At 33.9% G+C, this 10,988-nt stretch overlaps 1 protein-coding gene across 1 annotated transcript; it reads right to left on the bottom strand.

The window, feature by feature from the left end:
- Positions 1–1,454: 1,454 nt before the first annotated feature.
- LOC112518085 (licodione synthase-like) lies at positions 1,455–5,197 on the bottom strand. The gene is made up of 2 exons (XM_025125652.1): positions 4,263–5,197; positions 1,455–2,324 (listed from the first exon to the last, which is right to left on the bottom strand). The coding sequence occupies exons 1-2, from the start codon at positions 5,163–5,165 to the stop codon at positions 1,686–1,688; spliced, it is 1,542 nt and encodes a 513-aa protein (XP_024981420.1). The 5' UTR covers positions 5,166–5,197; the 3' UTR covers positions 1,455–1,685.
- Between the last annotated feature and the right edge of the window lie 5,791 nt (positions 5,198–10,988).

Here is a 10,988-nt window from a genome sequence, read left to right as displayed (position 1 = left end):
CCTTTGTGTGGTTGTATGCTAACTAGCAAAGGACAAGGTAGAGCTTCATATGACCATTGATAAGACGGATGTACACTTGCTTCAGTTTTAATTAACTAATTGATGTTGGTGATTTGTATCTCTAATATCATTTAAGTATTAATTTGTTAACTAATGTAATCATGATAAATATCAAACAAGTAAGGAAGGTGCGAAATGTATACTTGTTTGAGTTTATTTTGATTTAGGGGCGAAACCCTAAACGACGAGGGTCCGGGGGAAGCCCCTGGCTGGATTTTGACCACGGTTTGAAAACCCAGTTTTTATTCGGATAATATTGCCTTTGTGATACATGATTTTCAATGGAATCCAAGCAATCGAAAACTAGAATTTATGCATGGAATGGAAAGGGAATCATCTTTATTTGCACATTCAATAATTATAACCGTACCATACATGAATGGATGCGTTTTGAACATGTTATGCTTTTAAGGCCATCGACATCAACTTTTTGCACTATTTTGGTGTAAAAAAATATATAAATTAAACATTAATTTTTCTCCCACCTACTACATCATTTTAAAGTATTTTTGTTTTGAGAAAATTGCACTAAAATAGAACCAATTTTCACCTGATTTTTATTTTGGGGAACCAATTTTCAAATTGTCATTTAAAGGTTTCCATCAAACTTTTTGTTTATTTAAAGGTCTAGTTGACATGTTAATGCTGACATCATTCAGATCTTTTGTCAACTAAGATATTGCACGTCATATTAAATTTTTTATTTTAAAACTAATATTTCACGTCATATTTAAAATTGCAAAATAGTTATAAAAAATAACTAAAATTCGTTTTTTTTCCAAAAATTATTGTAATTTTCATTCCAAATTTCGTTTTTTTTAATCAAATATCAAATTGCGAGTAAAGAAGTCCATTTTTTAAAAAATCTTCAATTTGATATCTGAATTAAAAAAAAACGAGATTTGAAATGAAAAATAGAGTTTATTACAATAATTTTTGGAAAAAAAACAAATTTTTTAATTTTTTTTCTATAATTATTTTACAATTTTAAATATGACGTGGAATATTAGTTTTAAAATAAAAAACTAATATGACGTGGAATACTAGTTTTAAACTAAAAAACTAATATGACGTGGAATATCTTAGTTGGCAAAAGATCAGGATGATGTTAGCATTAACAAGTCAACAGGTCAACCATACCCTTAAATAAACACAAAGTTTGATAGAGACCTCTTAAATAACAATTTTGAAAGTTGATTCCCCAAAATAAGAATCAGGTAAAAGTGGGTTTCACTTTGATGCAATTTTCTCTTTTGTTTTTTTCCCAAATTTTATCAGTTTAATCTTTAAAAATCAAAATAATTCCAAGTATTATGTAAAAGTAAAAGCTTATTTAAAGGAATTATTATAAACTTACGATCAAATTGACAAAACAAACCTTAGTGGACCATAACGACGACAACCGACACTTTGGTTCAGTGACCACAAACGCTACGTTACGACATGCACCACAAAGACTCGACTCTTCGTGGCACTGCCATCACCACCCATAGCAACACTTGGTTTTACTTAGGCTGCCAGCAATAGCAAATAACAAGTCACGGTTACTAAGATCCAAGTACATGAATTTGAAGGAATTGCTACCGACTCGACACCGTTATGAAATGGAACAAGGTCGAACAAACTTAGGTTGACGTAAATATCATCGGAGAGTTTTCTCGTACCGATGGAACACAGACAAAATCCGCTGCCCTTGGAGCGGTCAATCCAGCCCGTTCATCCATATCCAATACTTGTTTTCCGTTAACATTCCATTCGAAGCATTGTATGAGGCCAGCAATCACAACCGGGAGTTCTCTCATCGCCAAATTAATACCCGGGCACCCTCTTCTTCCGGTTCCAAACGGCAAAAGTTGAAAACTTTGGCCCTTGATGTCTAAGGACTTTTTAACGGGATCGTCTTCTAAAAAACGGTGAGGTTTGAACTCCAATGGGGATTCCCAGTATTTAGGGTTTCTTCCGATTGACCAAATGTTGACAAACAACATGGTGCCGGCGGGAATGTCGTATCCTTGAACGCTGACGTCTTCAATCGATTTGCGAATCAACATCGGGATTGGCGGATGAAGTCGTAAGGCTTCTTTTATGATTGCTTGGATGTAAGGGAGGTTGGGAGCATCTGATTCTTGAACTAGCCTCTCGTTTCCGACAACCTGATCAATCTCTTCTCTCGCGATTTCGAGCACCTTAGGGTTACTAATAAGTTCGACTAGCATCCATTCTAAGGCTATTGCTGTTGTATCCGTTGCAGCCGTAAAAAAGTCCTATACAAAAACAATATAATAAAAAAATTACATACGTTTTTTACATGGTCGGCTAAGAGCATCCACAATGTTTTTAGCACCATTTTCAACAAATTCTCTAAAATGGAAAAATAGATATCTTCCACATATTTTTTGTTACAACAGATTCTGTTTTTTTTTTTTTATTAACATGGATATCCAACCCGCTATGCGAGCCGACTACTCCCAGGGCGACCACCTGCTTTTGCAGATAGCTCGGAGTCACCGCATTTGAATCTCCATGGTCACAAGGGGATTTTTATTTTCCTCGTTGGATTTGAACCTGGGACCTCCTGATACTTTTGACCTTTGGAGCCAAGTTCAAACCAATTATGCCCCACTCTTGTGGTTGCTACAACAGATTCTTTAAAATGGAGAAAGTAGGAGAGTGAATGTAAAAATCTCTGAATTTGGAGAACACCCCGAAATGATTACAATTAGAAAGAAATATTATTTAATATATTTTCAACAACAGGAAATTTTAAAAATAATATTTACAGAGAAAAATAATATTTTATGAGATAAAAGAAGATTCTAATAATATAATCAATATTGTAATCTATAAAATGGAAAATCTGTTGAAAGTTGATTGTATTTTTGTTCTTGAGATTTTGAAGTTTCATCCTCCATTTTAGAGAATTTGTTGGAGATGCTCTAAATGACTTTTTACTTTTGTTACATCAGCTTTCCACTTATTTTTTTTAACAAAAAACCTATGTTTACAAATATTTTCCAATGCAAAAACCTTTTCTAAAGTTTTTCATCAATTACATTATAAATTATCTTCATCTGTTAATTTAAAGTGTTTTATAAAAGTCCCTCATTTAATTTATGGTATTAAAGTGCATGCCATAATTTTTGAAAATAAAAATTACTAAACGTTAAAATTCAGACATTTAAAACGTTACAATAAATGCTATTTAGAAAAGTAGCTCCAAACCTAAATTTCATATCTGGCTTTAGTTTAGTCAAAAAACATCTACCGTACTTGTAATTCGTTAGTCATGTCTTCCATATTCTGCGCTAAAATTCTTATTGCTTTGAATCTCATTGATCGGTTGAATGATTTTTTTATCTCCTTGATGTTTTTATGTATGATTTCTTTATATTCTTTTAGGTATTTGATATCGGTATCATTTTAATTGTCTTGACGAGTGTTTTTTTATAATAGAATATATTTATTTGGTTTTATTATATATGTCATTTATAAATTTTTAAGAGGGTAAAATGAAAATCATGAAAAATCCAATAACTCGTGGTGAAGTCTTTAATAAGTCATCATGTACAATATGACAATAGCTTTTTTAAATGCCTTTTACTATGTCCATTGAAGATGCTCACCAATTCAGCCGGTGAGTGTTTAATATGACAGCATCTTTTATTAAGTTTTAGGGTTAAAAAAGCTGAGGTAGATCGATGGTGAAAACTTGTAATGTTGATCAGCTTTTTTAATATAATAGCTCTTAATAGCTTCTTAAATGTGGATTAGCTTTTTAAATGCGAAACCTTCAAGGTTTAAGGGGCTGATTACTTGTGGTTTAATTATGCTTACTGGTCTATCTGGTTCATTCGTACAACTTATTTGGGTTGTTTACTTACCAGAACATGGCTTAATCGCACAAAAAGAAATGGTGTGATGTCCCCATTCAGCCACAAAAATGACACCCCTACCATTTGTTTAAAACTTTGTCTCCTTCTCAAATGAGACACTCTATCGTCAACCTATTTATGATTTTTTGTTTTGATGTTCAAATAATTAATATCGGGGAGTAAATCGGTTATTTATGTTATCCAGACCGTTGGTTCGGATAAAAAAAAAAGTAAACAAAAACACCCATTTACCCAGACAAACAAATTTATCCATACAGGACTTAATAAAAAAAATGTGGTGAAAAAAATGTGGTGAAGGATAAAACTTACCAAAATCAAGGCTTTGACGTGGTCTCTGGTGATCTTAATCTCAGCTTTGGCATCCTCCAAAACATCAAGCAACATATCAAGAAAATCTTTGCCTTTACCATCTTCTCTCTTCCCTTCTTTTCTTCTCTTCTCTTCCCTCTCAAATATGATCTTCTCCAGCAAAGCATCATATCTTTTATGTGTATCTGTATACCTCTTCTTAAAACCTTGCAGATCGATGTTCTTGCAAAACCATATGAAATCCGAAACATTAAACTCCCCAAATATCTGCGTCACCTCTCGAACAAGATTCTTGGCTTCATCAGCCTCACTGTTGGTCCCAGAACATCGAATGCTCATCATCATCTGGCATATCACATTGTTCGTTAGCTTCAGTAACTCTTCTGTCAAATTGACACTCTCCCTTCTCTTGGCTTTCTCCGTTAATGTCTGTAAAAGCTCCTGAATCTCATGGGTTCGAATGGGGAGGAAATGACCCAGATTCTGATTGCCCAGAAGCTCGACTGTCGACATTTTCTTGATGAATTTCCAGTAGGGACCGTAAGGTGCGAAGGCAAAGGCGACGCCGTAAGTGATGTGATCAATGGCTAACGAGTGTTTACGTGAAGAGAAGGCGAGTTCGTTGGTTTTGAGGAAGTCTCGAGCGAGATCGGGAGTGGAGGCGACGATGCAAGGGACGGAGCCGAGACGGAGGTGGATTAGAGGGCCGTAGCGGGTGGAGAGGTGGTGGAAGGATTGGTGGATGAGTGGACCCAGGTGGTGAAGGTGGCCGATGATTGGTAGAGAAGGAGGGCTCGGCGGAAGACGGTGGTTTTGCTTTTTTTTGAAGAGTAGGTAGAGGAAGACTGATGACAGGACCACGGCGGCGATGACCGCCGGAGTAAGAGTTTCGTGTACTTGCATAGTGAGAGGAAGCGATTGGCCTCACCGTGAACTTGTGATCTGACATACTTTATCTATCCATTTTATAAACAAGAAAAGTAAAAAAGTGTGACGTAGTTTGGTCCATGTGTTGTAACTTGTAAGTAGTTATCGGAAAATGATTATATGGTTTACATTTTATAATTTGAACATCGTTAGATTTATTTAGAAACGAGGGCATTTTAGTCATTTGATTTTTTTTTTCATATTTTATTAAAAAAGTAAAATATATTATATTATTATAAACCAGAAGGGTACTCGTGCAATGCATCGAGACACATATTGATTTCAGTGTTTTGTTTTATTTCTTTTTTATGTCGATATAATATGATTTTATGTGGTTTTGAGAAAATGATAATGTTTTTRWTTTTAAATAAAATATAAATTTGAAAATATCATAAAATTTTGAAAAAAGATATATCGATATCGGTATCAAATTAATCTTTTTAAAAATTATTGTGTTTTGGTGTAGTTTTCTTAATTTAGGTTTAGTAACAAAGAAATTTAATTTAAGTTTAATAATATAATTTTTTATAAAGATAATTACTAAGTATTCTGTTAGAACTCAATAATTATCTTAATTATATTTTAATTTTTTTATTTAAAATGAGATGTTTATACAATATTTGATTATGTATGCAGTTAGTTACATGAATTCAAATATGAAGTTTTAATAAGTTGTACTTATGCATAATTAATTGTAATCTTAAATCTTAAGTAATATGCATCAATAAACAGCACTTCGTACATAAAAAATGATTTTTAAGAGTTTTTATCAAATGTTTTATAATATAGTATATATATATATATATATATATTATACATAGTACAAATCAAATACAAACTATGTAAAGGTTATGAACTATATAATCAATCTCAACGGTTCGTCTTATTTAACCAATATTTGGTTTCATAAATAGATTGATTATTTTATAATATAAAATATTGTTCATAATTAATGAACTTTAATCATTTTTCAATAAGTATCCAAATCATAATAAATAAACATTTATCATTTCCATAAATATGTTAATGGATTGGTTTTTGTGGTTTGTAACATTTATAGTTTGGATTTGATTTTCCCCCTATATATACACACCTACATACATACATACATACATCAATGGACGGTATGGGTGAAACTATCCCCCTCCTGCAGAGAAACCTCCCCGCCCCCACCCGGTATTCCATTGCTCATATCCACGACGGTGTACTGCCCCTTCCATCACTGGTCCCTCTCCAATCTCGTGGCCACCTAGGTTTCAAATAACATAAGCGTAAACCCATTACTCGTCACCTGTTATGTTTTTCAACTTGTTGGACAAGGGTATGGATAAAGAAAAAGTTTATCCATTTATCCGTTACTCGACATTAGGGGGTAGGGTATGGATAAATGGTTTTTCATTGTCTATTTATCTAACCCAATATTTATGGTTTGGAAAATCTCAATCCAACCCAACCCAACCCAACCCAATCAAAACTAAAATCCAACCCAACCCAACCCAATTAAAACTACACCTAATCCAACCCAAACCGTACAGGTGGGGATGGTGGGGGTGAAACTTTGATACATCATTTCACAATCTAAGAGATAAATGTTTGTGTTTAAAAGAAGTAAAATCTAAATGAGTAAATATAAAAAGAAAACTAACCACTCAAAAAATGAAGGTTCATGCAAATAAGAAAGTGTAATTATGGTTGAAATTGTAATATAATTTTGATATAACTAATTATGGGTTGATCTAATGTCTAATTGACATATATTGTAACACCCGGAATTTCGGTAAGTAGAATTTCAAGTTTACTGTATTTTATCACTGAAATAAGTTTTTGGTTAGTGCCTTGAAGTTAAAGTATAATGAGTGTCATCTTTTAGGCAAGAAAATGACTTAATTGGGTGAAATAGAGAAAAAAACTTAACATCACAGGATAGTGCCCGACGACAGTGCCAGAGGGCATTATCGCATGTTAGGATCACCCGGGTTGCAAAATTAGGGAGGAGCTCGTGGTATACATGGGGCTATAGTGCCCAACATGTCAGGATCTCCCGGAGGGGCTCCTGCAGCTTAAATGCTTGATTTTTCCAGCTTTGTTCATTCACTCCTCCTCTACCATCTTTTCTCATTTTTCCTCTCATCACTTCTCCTCATTAAATCCGATTATCTTGAGCATTTGCTCCATTTTGCCAACCATTAAAGAAGGTTCATACATTGCCTAAGCTAAAGATTTGAGTCTAAACCATAAGGGTGGTGCCTGATTGGTTTGAGCTTGGCTCCAAAGGTCAAAAGTGTCAGGAGGTCCAAGGTTCAAATCCAATGGAATAAAAATCTCCTTGTGGCCACGGAGATTCAAATACGGTGACTTCGGGCTATCTGCAAAGTAAGTGGTCGTTCTAGGATTAGTCGGCTCGCATAGCGGGTTGGATATCCAGGTTAATAAAAAAAAAGATCCGAGTCTAAGGTCCAAGAAACAACTAACTCATCTCCATATCAAGGGTTTTGTTGTTTTCTAGGTTTTCACCCAAAACCTAGCAATGTGAGTTTATCCTATATTTTTAAAAACCATACACATGTTAAAATGTTGTATTTTAGTTCTTTAGAGTTTTCGTTTCAAATATTTTACATTTGGTGACTTGTGTCCAACTAGGTCAAATTTGGGATTTTCGGAACTGGATGTATTTTGATGAAATGAGTATGGAGAATAACTATATACGCTATAAGAGTGATTACTTCAAAGTTTGATGGTTTTATCTTATGATTATTATAGACAAATTATGATATGTGGGTACAAGATAATATATTTGGAAGGATACATACCTTAGAATAGAATACAGTGGATCCATAGGCATATAATTCGACTTACAGGGATAAGATGGGGTAATTATTCCCACACTATGGCTAGATACGGGAATTATATCAGCGGGGGAATCAAACTATAAACCGTGGGTGGTTGAACTTGATGTTGATGACCATGTGACCTGTAACAATATATTTCTAGCGAAAGAACATATCTTAGTCATTGGGAGACTCGAGCTACAGACCATGGGTGGTTAAACTCGATTATCAATGTACTATAATAGAAACTTTATAACATTGAAACGTGGCTTACTTTTGTGTTCCGTCACTATCAATGGTAAATCGGGACTCCCCGTCATCTTTTCACCCTTCCAAGGGTAAATATAACTTAATTGTATGAAATGTCTTGATTAAAGCTATGTTTCCGGTTTGAAATGTTTTATAGCTTTATTTTATAATTGTGTGTTCTCACAAGGAGTAAAGTCTAACATTTTTTCTTAAATTGACAAGCATATCAGGTTCACTTAGCGGTGGAGCTCTGAAGTCTTGAACGGAGATCAGATGGGATGCCGTTAGAGGCATTATTGTGGATGATAGCTTTTGGTCAATTGGGTTTATATATCCATTGACAAGATTCTTTTGGGAGAAGATAGAGACACTCGTCCATAATCTAGATTTGGGGTAGCTAAGATCAGTAGGTTCTTATCTATCCTCTTTGTAATTTGGGTTGTAAACTCTATATTATTTCCCCATTTTGTGTGATTTCATATTTGATGTGATAAGCGGGTTGTTGAATAAAAGCTTGAGGGTTGATTTTAGAATGAGTTTGAATGTTGAGGGATGTGTTATGAAAAATTAGTTTTAAAAATATAAACCGTTACCGACTCTTCTTTTAATAATTTTTTGTCGCATGTGCTTTCCTTTTTCGGGAAAAAGAAATAAGATTAAGATAAGAAGAATTGGTAAGAAGAAAAGAAAATGGGTTGTTTGGGTTTGAAGAAACATAAGAGAAAGAGGAAGAAGTTGTTACGTGACTTTATCTGATTATTGTTGCTATTTAAAGTTTTCATCTATTTGTGATCAAGGTGAGTTTTATTTTAAAAAACATTATTTGATTTGTTTTTGGTGAATGAACCGTATGGTTTCTTGTTCATACGTGGTGTGTTATGAAAATTGATGATATGTTATTTTTAGCATAATATTGGGATTTGTTATGTTATTACCAAGAAATAATGATGACATAATCATGAGAGGTGTATTATGGGATAAATGTGACATAATCAGGAGAGGTGCATTGTGGAATAAAGATGGCATAATCACGAGAGACGTATACTAGGATAAGGGTGACATAATTAACTGTAAGTTGAAAATGAGATTTTGATCATGTGGAAACTGTTATCGCATTTGTGTAATGCGATGAGTTTGGTTTATCGCATCTTTATGATGCGATGAGATGGTATTATCGCATCCTTATGATGCGGGAAAGATGTTTATCACATCCTTGTGATGTGAGGAGTGTATTTATCGCATATATGTAATGCGACAAAAAGGGGTTATCATATCCTTGTGATTTTGAGGAAATTGATTATCGCATCAATGAGATGCGGAAAGTTGGTATGTTTTATGTTTGTTGCGATAACTTTGGTACTTCATGTGTTTGATGCGATGAAAAGAGGTTGTCTCATCTATATGATGCGACAAAAGAGGTTTGTTACAATAAAATGTTATTTACATGATATCATTTCAGTATTGGTTTTTCAAAAAATGTTTTTGGTGATTTTCACCCTGTAATTGCAAATAAGGGAATTACTCACTAGACCTTGTGGTCTAACCCTTATTTTGTGTTTAAAAATGTGTATTACAGGACGAGCACCGGTGCAAGGTAAAGGGAAGGGAAAGATGTGAAGGGGATTATTATTGTTTTACATCTGTGGGAATTTTGGGAAGCTGATTATGTCCATGTACTTAAGAATGTGTTATATACAAGTCATGTACTATACGTGAACAATAAGTTTGTAGCTACTTTTATATGTAGCAATTTGTACATTTGGGACCAGTGTGTAATTATTGTATTTCATGTTATATGAAATATGTGGATTTTATGCAAATGTAGAATGAGGTGTTACATTTGATAGGCTCTATTCTCATCTAGATATTTGGTTTAAATTTACTCCTATTTTAGGGGTGTTACATATATTAATCAAGAACTTGATAATTATATTAAAACTTTATTATAGAAAGGCATCGGGTTAATCGGGTTGGATTGAGTTCAAATTACGCTAATCCAATTTCAACCCAATAGATGCGGTTTGACTAATTATATATTAATTATGTGTCAAGTTACCTCGAGTTGAGTTTGTTTGGGTTTCTTTGGGTTGGGTTGGTCAGGTTGGCCGGGTGGCTAGTCGTGCCCATCCACCGGGGCGACTCCCTGTCCTGATCAACTTCCTGGTTTTCTATAATTCTTTTATCTTTTTCTTAAATTAGTCTTTAGCTTTATCTCAAACCTCATTTAAACCTTTCCATCTTAAGATGATTATTCAGATTATCAACTTATTAATAAAGCTTTTCTTTGAGTTCTCTCAAATATCTCTGAGTTCTTACGATTGTAAGCCTTTTAGCTTTGCGATCAGACGCTGTCAACCCATCATTGTTTACTACTGCATCACTATAGTTCTTCTTAATGGCAATGGGAAGCCTACAGATCTTGATTACGTGCGATTGATCGATATGACTAGGTTGAAACTTCAAGCAATTAACGAGGGCCTTAGAGGTGAGGTTCACATAACTACATTTATCTGTAATCAAAGAACATACAATCCGACTGATCGAGCATTTAAAACAAAATGCTATGTTATAAATGCCACGAGATTTCTCAATAATCATAAAATTGTCACCGTGCAACTTTAGACCATTAGATCATTAGCTTATAAAGTTGATCAATGAACATAAATTAGTCTTTACAATTCTTTGATTTTTTTCAAAGGTCAATTCTCCAATTGATGCAAAA

The sequence above is a fragment of the Cynara cardunculus genome, assembly GCF_001531365.2.
Source record: "Cynara cardunculus var. scolymus isolate 2C chromosome LG 9, CcrdV1, whole genome shotgun sequence".
Lineage (NCBI taxonomy): Eukaryota > Viridiplantae > Streptophyta > Magnoliopsida > Asterales > Asteraceae > Cynara > Cynara cardunculus.
The sequence above is the reverse complement of the archived record's forward strand: the minus strand, read 5'-3'. Positions and strand labels throughout refer to the sequence as shown.